Source organism: Pseudochaenichthys georgianus, chromosome 4 (genome assembly GCF_902827115.2).
Source record: "Pseudochaenichthys georgianus chromosome 4, fPseGeo1.2, whole genome shotgun sequence".
NCBI classification, from domain to species: Eukaryota; Metazoa; Chordata; class Actinopteri; order Perciformes; family Channichthyidae; genus Pseudochaenichthys; species Pseudochaenichthys georgianus.
The window spans coordinates 6,364,311-6,376,673 of record NC_047506.1 but is presented as its reverse complement, the minus strand read 5'-3'; the positions used below and the strand labels follow the sequence as shown (position 1 = coordinate 6,376,673).

The 12,363-nt window shown below is 41.4% G+C and overlaps 1 protein-coding gene across 2 annotated transcripts in view; it reads left to right on the top strand.

The window, feature by feature from the left end:
• Window positions 1-428: 428 nt before the first annotated feature.
• Window positions 429-12,363, top strand: part of colgalt2b (collagen beta(1-O)galactosyltransferase 2b) — a 36,305-nt gene continuing 24,370 nt past the window's right edge. Inside the window, exons 1-3 of one of the 2 annotated variants that reach the window (XM_034080519.2) lie at window positions 429-560; window positions 683-780; window positions 1,081-1,364. In XM_034080519.2, the coding sequence (XP_033936410.1) occupies window positions 1,129-1,364 (236 nt within the window). In that variant the 5' untranslated portion in view covers window positions 429-560; window positions 683-780; window positions 1,081-1,128. Of the gene's footprint in view, window positions 561-682; window positions 781-986; window positions 1,365-12,363 lie in introns of those variants that run through there. The other variant, XM_034080518.2, reaches the window with a different exon arrangement.

Genomic DNA, 12,363 nt, shown 5'->3' with positions numbered 1-12,363 from the left:
CCATTTAAACAGTCGCCTTGTTTGTTTTAAACATCATAAATACACAAACAACAATGAATATTACATTGCATTTAGCTGACACTTTTATCCAAAGCGACTTACAATAAGTACATTCGACCAGGAAAACACAACCTTGAAGAAAACAGAATCATATAAGTCCATATGAATACTTACAGGTTGTGTACCCGAATCTCTCGCTGGTCCAAACAAAGGAACAGTATCATTCTTCAGTGCCCTACGATGTAGTACATATCTGGCATGAATCGCTGAAAGGTTTGGGAAGCTTTGTTTCGTGAAAGGCTGGCAGAGGGTGCGGCCATAGCTCTGGGCGTGGCTACTGGGTATCCCTACGTCACAATACCCAGGAAGAAAATGAGAAATCTCCATGGAAATCTCCAACGAGGCGTTTTGGGGAGGTCTTTTCTGTGTTAGAGTTTTACTCCCTGCAGGGTGTACTTTGAGGAGTTTTGACTCTGCAGACCGTTTACATGCATAACAACCTTCATAACACACAAGGGGACGGGTAATAACCGGAAAAGCATGACATAGGACCTTTTAAGGTAAGTTTTTCCTCTTTTTATAATGTCAAATATATATTCGGTAATTTTCCAACAGTTTCAACTTACTATTTCTGTTGATTAACTTCTATACAAAGACATAAAGTGCAGCTTTGTGTGTGAAGTTTGTTTTCAGAGCAGGTGATTTCATGACCTCCACACCTCTGCAGCATCCCAACAGAGGCTGTCAGTGGAAAGTGGTAAAGAGACACTTAGAAATAAGGTGGGGAAACACGCAGGCATCATGGGTAATGATCTGGAACATGGTGCACTTCTCATTTAGTTGACAAAATGTAAATGAGAGAGTACATGTTTACGCATTTGATTATTTGCTGGAGGAAGATGTTGGCTCGAAGCTTCCCACCAACCCCAGCAGCAGCAGTATCCTCCAGCAGGGTGTGGGGAGAAGGTGGGCGTATGGGGTAAAAGAGGTAGAAAACCCTCCACCCAGCCTATTCCTCTCTCCCCATCCCACTGTGCTCTCACTCCCTCCCTCATTCACTCACACTCCTCTCCCTCTCAGTCTCAGGGCTCCAGGTCGGAGGACTCACGGAGGAATCTGGAAGCGAAGATGCGGGCGGTCGTGGCCGGGGGAGTCGCTGTGCTGTGCGCGCTGCTGGTCGCGGTGCTGCCCGGCTGTGTGTCCGAGCTGATGACGGTGGTGCAGGAGCCGCTCAGAGCCGAGTCTTCCCTGCTGAAGCCAAAGGTTATGATCGCCATTGTGGCTCGCAACGCGGCGCACAGCCTGCCACATTACCTGGGCTGCATCGAGAGGCTGGAGTACCCGAAGGAGCGCATAGCGATCTGGTGAGTGACGCACAGGGATGCAGTAGTGGGAATATGTTGGATGGAGTTTACCTAATTACTGTCCGACTGTTCTAGTAAAACTTTGTGGTGCTAAGATTTCTGCAAGTTTGTACACTTTTTAAAGTAGTCTCATTGAGAGGTGGAAGATGTACTAAGATATGTATGGGATTACTGTCCACCTCGAGCGATAGAATTACTAACAAAGAACTGCTAACAGAGCACTTATATACTAATAAAGGACTGGCTTATCTATAGCCAGTTGAGTAGCACTTGAAATGCTTGGCTCTATGAAACCTGATGTACTTATATGATTCTGTTTTCTTCAAGGTTGTGTCTTCCTGGTCGAATGTACTTATTGTAAATCGCTTTGGATAAAAGCGTCAGCTAAATGCAATGTAATGTAATGTAATTAGTTTTGTTTCATAAAGATACATGTAAAGCAACACTTTCTCAGAATCAAGCAAAACTAAGAGTTTAAGAGAGAAACAACTGAGCCAAGCAAAATAAATGTAATTTCAAAAATAAAACTATAAATTGCAAACAAATCATTTGTGTAATCATGTAAACTATAAGTATTTTTTCTTTGTTTTAACATATCTTTTTGTTTGCAGTTCTCTTTGCTTCTTTCTCAATGATCAGACTTTTGGCTGCAGCTCTTCTCGTTTGCGTTCCCTCGTTTTTTGTTTTCGATTTTGACACAAACGTCCCAGGTGAGTGGGACTTTTCAGGGGTGCGTCCCCATTGGCTCAGTTTTTGAGTGACAGCCCACTACACCACAGATCATACAGTGCAACTCATGCACCGCAGCTGCACTGTACAATCGCTGGAGAACTGGGCTGTCACTCAAAACGCACCCCTGAAAGTCCCGCCCACCTGGGACGATGGTGTCAGAATTGAAAACAAAAAATGAGGGAGTGCAAACGAGAAGAGCTGCAGCAAGAGCAAAAGTCTGATCATTGAGAAAGAAGAAAAGAGAACTGCAAACAAAAAGATGTTAAAACAAATGAAATATATTTATAGTTTACTTGATTACACAAATGATTTGTTTGTAACTTATAGTTTTATTTTTGAAATAAAATGTATTTAGCTTGGCTCAGTTGTGTTTATCTTTATCTTTATGAAACAAAACTAATCTCATAGATATTGTGCTTAACTAAAAGTACCAGAGTGTAGGAATACTCATGTAAAAATCATGCAATCAAAATATTACTCAAGTAAAAGTATGAGCAAACCTTAAAAACTTAAAGTACCAAAAGCACTCGTGCAGATTATATTTCAGAATAATATATATGATATGTTTTGATTGTAATTCATTATAAATGCATTGTGTTTATCAAAGCTGGTAAAGGTGAAGCTAGTTTTAACCCTCTATGGCATGACTTTTTATTTTGGGAGGAAAAAAATGTTTCACCATGTGTTTTAGGAGCTTAGGGGTCCCTGATATTATATCAATTATAACATGTGACCCCCCCTCACCCCTCAACCAGGGGTTGGTTTGTTGCCTCAGGGCAACACTGTGCTACGAGGTATTGAAACACCAAGGATTTCTACAATTCAGAAGAAATAGAAAAATGAACTCTATATGAATTCAAAAGGTTTTCTTTGTGTGTGTGTGTGTGTGTGTGTGTGTACAGTAGTGTTTGTAAACTTTGTATGTCTCTCTGTGTGTGTTGGTGTGTGTTGTGGTGTGTGTGTGTGTGGTGTGTGTTGCTGAACTTGCTGTGTGTGTGTGTGTGTGTGTGTGTGTGGTGTGTGTGTGTGTGTGTGTGTGTGTGTGTGTGTGTGTGTGTGTGTGTGTGTGTGTTTGTGTGTACAGTATGTGTTTGTAAACTTTGTGTGTGTGTGTGTGTGTGTGCCTAACCCTAACCCTATCTTGACCTTCACTGTCCTCACTGTCAGACGGAATAGCCCTAACAGCCTGATCGTGTCCCTTCTGCCCATAACATGTTTTGGGTCCATTTCCTGTAAATATCAGTAGATGTAAAAACGTTGATTAGGTTTATAATTTTACAGCTGAGCACACTTGTATGATATTGCCTGGAAATAAGTGGTCAAGTGGCACAGTGTTGCCCTGAGGCAACAAACAAAAAAACATAGTTTTAGCTAATTAATAAATACATAATAAGTCTTTAAACAATCAAATATAATTCTTTACGTATTCATATGAGCACATGCATGTATTTTTTATTTTAAGTTGTGTACATTTCTAATATTTTAAAAAGTGAAATGTATCTTACCAAGTGGTGGCCCTGAGTCCCCTGCAGCTGTGCTTGCAGAAAGGACTGCTCCACCCCCAGACAAAATGCCACACCCATATAATTCCCTCATTTTATTGGACACCAGCATGTCAGGTGACATTGTGTATATTTAAAAAAAATCAAAATATTTAGAGTTGAAAAAAGTGGTTTGTTGCCTGAGGGCAACAGTATGCCGTAGAGGGTTGGTATACTGCAGGGTAGCTTGTGAATTTACTCCAGGTTTAACTAAAGTGTTGTTTATATTTCACATCATTAATCCAAATGTGCAAAGTAACTAAAGATATTACATAAATGTAGTGGAGTAAAAGTACACTATTGAGCTCTGAATTGTAGTGGGGTAGAAGTACAAACTAGCAATAATGTAATGACTCGAGTAAAGTACAAGTCCCTCAAAAGTGTATAGTACAGTCCTTGAATAAATGTACAACATTTGCATAGTTTCTGGACAGGTTTCAGAGTGCATGATGTGCACAGTGATCTTCAGTGCAGCGTGCAGTAGCCTAATAGAAAGAAGCGTGTGTCCGCGTTAATTATAATAACATATTGTCAGTATTAGCTGTTGCTGCGTTTTACGATACATCCTACCTCGCGTGTCTGCAGCTTCAAAATTGCACACAGTGGCAGAAGATGAAAGGGCTGCTGTGCCTGTTGGCTTAACCCTTAATCACGGTTCCCCCCGCCTGATTCAGCACTTACCTGTGGAAACTGGGCCTTTAAAACAGCAGGTATGAAAAGAGGGAGGGGGGGGGGGGTTCACCCCAGGTAGGGTCCTATAGTTTGTTTGGTCTCATATATGAGCAGACTGAGATATAATATGAAGTTAAGAGGCTACTGCAGGTGAAAGGGATGAAGAAGGAGACATTGAGCTGGTATGACAGCAGGATTGGGGGGTGTGTGAGAGTCTGGGAAGTCATGCGTAAAATATGGGTGTACGGTCTGCATGAGGGCTATGCAGGCTGATGAGAATCAAAAAGAAGTCGACTCGAAGCAGCTTCATTATTAGCAGAGGCTTTCCACACTGTATTGTTAGTTTAATAGGTTTATTTTTCCGCTACTCCCCCCCCCCCCCCCCTTAACCTGTCTGCCTTTTTTCCCCTACTCCCCCCCCCCCCCCCCCCTTAACCTGTCTGCCTTTTTTCTCCTACTCCCCCCCCCCCTACCCGACTTGTAAAGTGACCTTGGGTTTCCTGAAAGGCGCTATAAAAATATTATATTATTATTATTATTATTATTATTATCAAAGTTCAGATTTGAAGAATTCAAGATGTAAAATTCACAAGCATCTCCGGCGGATGATGTTTTCAACGTTCTGGAGACCCTGTTGCTTTCCAGCTGGCATTCTTGTGCTTCATTTCCCACCCTTTCCTTTCCTTAATGTCTTCCTTATGTTTGCACAACAACTGTCTGCTCCTAATTTTGGGGACCCTTACCAAAATCACCCACACATGCTCACTGGAGAAATTCAATCCAGAGGTGGGCGTTCTCTGTGGAGAAAAGTGGCTTCTTAAGGTAGTTTAACTTTCAGAGGAAGAGCCCCATCAGATATAAGACTTATCTCCCCGCCCTGCAGTCAGTGCTGCCAGAAATAAAATCACACTGTACATCTAAAGCAGATCAATTATGGTATTTTTTTGTTTTAATTGCAAACACATTTATCATGGACACATAAACACACACATAAGGCCTCAGTCATCAGTCTCTGACACCACACTGTTATACTCGGGCAATTCATTTTATTTGAGCTGCCACGTCAAAGCCTATACATTCCACTACTGTGGCCCAACTGTTATAAAGTATTCCGATGTTTAAATAAGAGTTTATAACGCATTATGCTTCCAATGCAGTAAGATTATTAGTGAACACTTATGAGCCTTTCTGCACACGAAGAACATAGTGTGAAGTATGAGGGTCTTTCAAGAAGGCTTTTAATGATCAGATGAAACTAAGAACTACTTCATTGTGGCGGTGTTTGTGGCTCTGATGGCAGCTGTACATCGGTAGAAAATAAAGAAATACTTAATACATCTTAAGCAATGTAACAGTGAGGATTTTTCTCAGCATGAAAAACTTTATTGGTATTTTGTGTCTAAATGTGTGTTATTACACATTTAACTCAACATGACTCCCGCAGTTCTTTAGCTCTTTGTTTCTTTTTGTCAACATCATTAATTTACCACCCAACACTTAAAGCTGAACCACCCAATTAATGCCAAATTGTAATTCAACTCTCTTTAAATCCACATTACAGCATTTTGGTGATTTACAGAGCACTAACTACAGTTTAAAAACCCACGCGTTGTCTAAAGAGAGGTAGTAAAGGGGTTAAAGTGGACCTATCATGCTATATTTGAAACATATTGTAGGGCCATATAAAACATGTCTGTGAAGTTTTTTTTTTTCAAAATACCAAACAGATCATGCATTTTAGTCATGCCTCATTTCGCTCTATTTGCTCTTTTCCAGCCCTGTCTTTGCGAGGGCAGATTCTGCTTTTGTGGCAGACTACAGCGCCAACTACAGGCCTGGCATATGTACTACAGCCTCTCCAGCACTTTCGAGCGGTCTCTCATTCCCCTGATAGGTGGAGAGTTGCCCATATAGGGGGAGCACCCATTTTCTGACGTCAGAAAAATTCAAATAATAATCAGCTCCGTTGCAGCACCGTTTTTAGAGATTTGGGTCTGGAGGAAAAGAGAGAGGGTTGTGTTTTCTAACACTTGGTGAGTTCCCTGACACACCGGGGACACATATTCATGTATGAAAGACGTACAAAAGTGCATTTTGCATGATGGGTCCCCTTTAAGCTAATCCAGTTATATTTAACTTCAAGATTCAATTCCTACTACTGAAATGTACTTTTAAGGCATGTTTGTCTCAATTCAGAAGCTTGGCAAATAGAAAGTGGGGGATGACGTGCAGGCGGGGTTCTCCATCTGGACTCAAGCCAAGAACTTTGCGGCTACATGAGACATCATCTTTGCCCGTAAAGCAGGGTTCTCCACTTCTATCAACAGCTTGTCTGGACAGACTGATGGAAAGTATGGAGAAACTATCGAGAAGAAACAGATAAAACCAACAATGTCTGGATTTGTAGCTACAGTTTCTGTATGGGGACAAAATGTTCTTCCCTTTTAGTTCCTCTCTGGAGCTTCAGGCCTGAACAGAACAGAGGATTGTATTCCTCCAAACAAGTCATTTCAAACATGCAATCCAAAGGAGACAGAGCAACGGGGAGTAGAGGATGTAGTCGATGATTAAACATAATGATCACCAGGGTGGTGATAAAAGACGAGAGACTTAATTGTGTTTCAGCCACAGGACCCCAGCTCCATTTTTAACTTCTCCATGTTCTCCAATGGGACCATGAGGATGTAGTCTTTTCTTTGTGCTGCATCTGTGTGATTATACATGCATACAGAGCTACGGAGCTTCTTCATTCCCAATAGGACTTCTTGTGCACACAAGTGAAGGATCTTATTAGAATAAATTATATGATCTTGCGCTCACAAGCTCAAAGAATATCACCTTACAGCACTTGAGTGCCTCTAGGTAATATTTTCTTTATCTTTTGCACACAAGATAATTACTTCTTCCCTCGAGATATACCTTGTACACACAAGAAGATCACATGAACCGTAAGAGACTGTAGATGATCTGTACATTACAGTATGTACTGTTTTTCAGTCTTTGAATTTATATACTGATCCGAGAAAACTAGCCTACAATTATACACAGCTTATTTCACTGAATGTGTAGTTTTACAGCCATCTGATAGGGTTTGCACAGTGTAGTACTATTTCATACAAGTTTTGCATAAAGAAATACTGCGTTCTTCAATGAACGTAAGAAGTGGAAAATCTCCATGGGAGCAGGTGTTGTCAATAACCAGGCGATGACACGTTTTTTAAGAGTTTCAATCTACCTAACAACCCAGCCAGATGACAAAATCCTGCATGTTTCCAAAAAATGTGACAGGCTTTGACCAGTCTGAGGATATTTGGGAAGACCAAAGTTTCCAGTTAGAGCCTGTTCACAGGATAATCTGCTCCAATCACCCAGGTCAGGTCTTCTCCGCCCTGTTTCTTCAGCCTCTGACAGTTGGGATGGTCAGTCAAATTTTCCGTTAGAAGTTTTCCCTCTGCAGGTGGGTGCAGGTCTGACAGAGAAGTGGCAGAGTGGGGAAAAGACTCTCACACTGCTGTTAAAGAATGAAAGAATGCAGGGAATTACAGAAAGAGGGGGATGGTCGGGTGGAGAGAGGGTGGCAGTCAACAATGTTTGGAGATTACCCGGCATTCAGCAGTTTGGTTAATCCACATTCCCACAGAAGCTCGACCGCCAGTACTCTTCTTTTTCCCTTTGTTCTTCTCTGCTAACTGGACAGCGGTGAACTGTAAAGCATTCATGCACTGTAGTTCTACACAAAGGCTAATCATGTTGCCAATGAAAGCTCAAGAAACGTTGCTTTCAAGTTGAGTGACAGACATACTCAATGTGACTGAGTTGCAACAGGAACTAGTATTTGCTATGAGTTAGGACCCTTTAAACGTTGTTGTCTGCAAAAAGGGGCTATAACCAACCGCATGTTAGCTTACCTTAGCACTAAGTGTGGAAACAGGGAGAAACGGCTAGCCTGGCTCTCTCCATACAAAACAGTCTGCCTACCAGCACTTTTAAATCTCACTAAATAACCAGTTAAATCTTGTATAATTAATAAATACAACAACAGGAGGAGTAGAGGCTGCAAGAAAACAAATGGAGGCTCCATTCTTTGTGCTAAGCTAAGTTAACCTGAGGGGGGTGGGTCTTTTTATCTAAAGGCCCTGACACACCAAGCCGATTTCGGCCGTCAAAAGATGTCTGGCCGTCGATGTCCTGTCGCCCTACTCAGATTGGTGTGTCCCGCACTGTCCTGTCTTTTCGGCCGACGGTTATTTAAAAAAAAAAAAAAAAAAAAAATCTTCCCGGGGGAGCATGCCCCCGGACCCCCCTAGAGGATGTTAGGTCCATCACCCACCTAAAACATGTTCACATGGATAGGATACTAGATAGCCTACATCTGCACTCTTTTCATATGGTAGCCTATGTCCATATGTTTCTGTTTTGGTGGTCGTGCCACAACCGTGCAAGTCATCGGTGCGCTAGAAAATAGCACCACACCCCTGCAATGTGTGTGAAAACAAGAGACTTTACAGCATGTTTTGAAATTGAAGTTGCGTTGGTGTTTGTGTGTTGGTTGTTGACGGCAGTGTGTGCCCCCCGTGGTAAATGATTGCCCCCCCCATTAGATTTGTTCTAGAGCCGACCCTGCAGCCATTAGATAACACAACATTAGAATGAGGATAACATTAGCTATAGCCTACTACAATAAAAGTCAGAAGATACAGTAGGCTACATGATGACACATCATTTGCCTGTCACTGTTACACAGTAGGCCTACTTACTGTAACAAAATGGTTTCTCTGCATTTGACCCATCCTAGTGTTAGGAGTAGTGGGCTGCCATTATGAACGGCGCCCGGGGAGCAGTGTGTAGGGAACGGTGCCTTACTCAGGGACACCTCGGTAGCATTTGGTCTTGCCGGGACTTGAACTCAACATTGAGAAACACCCACTCTTCTGGTTGCCTCTTTTGAATGATGAATTCACACTACCACCGCCTGCTGGTAAGGAGAGTTATTGCCACTCACGCATGCGCAGTGCGTACGTGCTACTTGGCCATCGGCTGAAGTCTTTGCGGTGTGTTCCAGTGCGACTTTTTGGCCAAGGCGCAGGAGACGTGAGGCGACACAACAGTCGGGTCCGTCGGGACGCGTTCTTTGGTGTCAGTTTGGTGTGTCAGGGCCTTAATCCATACCTGCCAACCCTACCGATTTGGGCGGTAGTCTACCGCTTTTGACATGTTTCTACCGCCTACCGACTTAGCTGGCTTTCCCTACCGATTTTCAATCTTCCCAAACTATAACAAATAAAATGACACTACATAGACACTGGACTCGACTTTTGGCGGACACCGTTTGCAGCGTGTGTGTGATCGCATCATACAAACAGTCCTCTGTGTTTCTGAAAGAGAAACAACGTGCAGACCGGGGGTAACGCTGCCTTTCCTCTGCACCCCCGGGCTGATGGGTAATCACTCCCAAATGAGTTTAAGGGAACAGAGACGAGGCATTTCAGTCCTGCAGGATTTCCCCGTTAATATCAGTGTCTCGAAACACATGTTGGCGACTGAAAGACATCCAGTGTTTGGTCTTTTCCTGAAGCATCCTTCACCTACAGTGTCTCAACTGAAAGAAGACCACAAAACACACACAAAATATAATACAATTTTGAGATTTGGGGATATTTATCTCCCATTCTTTCACTTTCTCTGACATTTTCAACACCAAACATGTCGTTAATGTCTCCGTTTAGTGAACTACAGCAATCTGTAAGCCTGTACATTATTTATATCACACTTTATCAGTAGACAAATGCAGGAAATTACTTTTTGAATGCAGTATTTTCTGATTTATGGCGCAACACAAAGATATTTCGCAAACCTATGACTAATATTCAACAACATGAAAACTAAAGAATATGAACCTGGCTTTATCCAATGTTCACACAAGAGTTATACATCCTGACACATCCTTCATCTACCAGTGCTTCTTCAAAGTGTAGTCTGCAGACCACTGGTGGTCCGTGAGTATATTGGTAAAATTTCACATTTGAAATAAATAAATACATTTAAGTTTTCCGCACTCTCGTGGGAATATCTCCGCAATGGAGCGGGCTTAAGTTTCATGATATAGCCCAGCGCAACACGTTCATCACACATGTTGCCACTTGTTTGTACAATTTTCAGGTGATTTGTAATCTGTTCTAGAAAAATGATTTTGGATATTTGTGGAGTTAGGTGGTCCGCAAGTGTTTTTTTATTGGTTAAGTGGTCCTTGATATGAAAAGGTTTGAGAAACACTGATCTACACTGTCTCAACTGAAAGAGGACCAGAAACACATTACAAATATAACAAAATGTGGAGACTTTGGGATATTTATCTCCCATTCTTTTACTTTTCAGGCATTTTACCAGACATGTCGTTGATGTCACTGTTTACCAAACTACCACTTTTTCTGAAAAATGCATAAAATGATGCAATATATGTTAAATACATGGTTTATACCTGTAATTCCATTTCTTCTGATTACCTCAATGGGCGTGCACATTTGCCGCGCGCAAACCTACCTCTTTTGGATTTGGAAAGGTTGGCATGTATGTTAACCCTAAGCAGGAAATCTAACCTTACTTCCCCAAAACCTCCCAGAATTGTCAAATAAAGACAACAAAAAAACATAATAGCGTAAAGGGACAAAAAATATATGGAGAAAGGCTATTTTCTACCTCACAGTACTTGCTAACTAAACTCTTCATGGATGAGAAGTAAAGTTGCAAATCCAGCAGCTTTTAGGTGCATTTTTCTCCATACTGCCAGGAGGTTTTTTTTCCGTAAGCAGATTCAAAGGCAGTCATAGCGAATTTCACAAGCAGTGAACTCTGTTTGTCTTAACGTGCATAATGCATACAATTCACTCTGCAAGTTTAGGCCAGCTGTTATTGTTTTGCTCCTCACACTCTCTGTTCATGCATCAAGTGCTTTCCCAGGTGGTGTGCTGGGTGTCCAGATGATCATTTGTGGACTTGTCAGAGAAGACTAAGCCATAAAGACGATGCTAATGCCCTGACATCACCAGCCTTTTACGCACAAGCACCTTCTATAATGCCATGTTTTTATTTTCTCATTTATCATACCACCAATTATCCATATTTATGACTACTTTAGTACTATATTGATATTGATATAATGATAGACAATATAGAGATCGGAATGTATTCATTCTCCACTTATGTCATATAACACATCATAAACACAACAATATTCTGCAATAAATTGCACAGTAAAAAAACTAAATACATTTCAAATCGGACTTGAATGCTGAGTATAGTTTTTTCCTTTAACTATGACTTATGGACTGCAGTGTTATGCCTTGCAGTACCTCTACTTCTTGCAGCAAGTGCCACATTTAAAGTGTTAAAATGCATTATTGTGTTGTGGTTTGAGTATGAAAAATGTGGTAAATTTGAAAGATAAAGACACGTTTTAGTTTTGACATGAGTGCATGGCATTACATTAGCTTAACATTAGGATGAGTTTTCCAACATAGATGGCCATAGCAAATGTATTGTGCATGAATGAACAAAATAGCACTTCTTTACTCTAAATCAGTACAGATCCATCTGAAAGATTCACTTTACAGCGTCCAGTTATGATGGCGAGGTTATCTGTACATCTCTTTACAATTTTACACAATGTATGCCGTTTTTTATGCTAACTTGCAGCTTTTTTTTTCCCGATCTATTGTTCTCTTATTTTGTTGAGAAGAGATCCTGTCTGTTGTCTCACATTTGTCTATTTTATAGATTAGCATGTGGATGTTAGCTTGAGTATACAAGAGGTCCCTGTTCTTCTTTCCTGGTGCTGCCTGGCAGAGTTTATGTGGAGGCAGATGATTGTTTGATCAGGTTTTCAGAAGCCAATGTCGAGAGAGAAAATTGAAAGAATCAAGCAGATTTCAAAAGGTTATCAGCTGTGGGAGTTTCTTCACGCCAGGTGTGCAACCTCAGGCTCAATTCCTCTGTGGGAACACACCGGTGAAGCACACATTGTTCCTGGTTTTCTCACAGAGTGAATCTGAACTTTA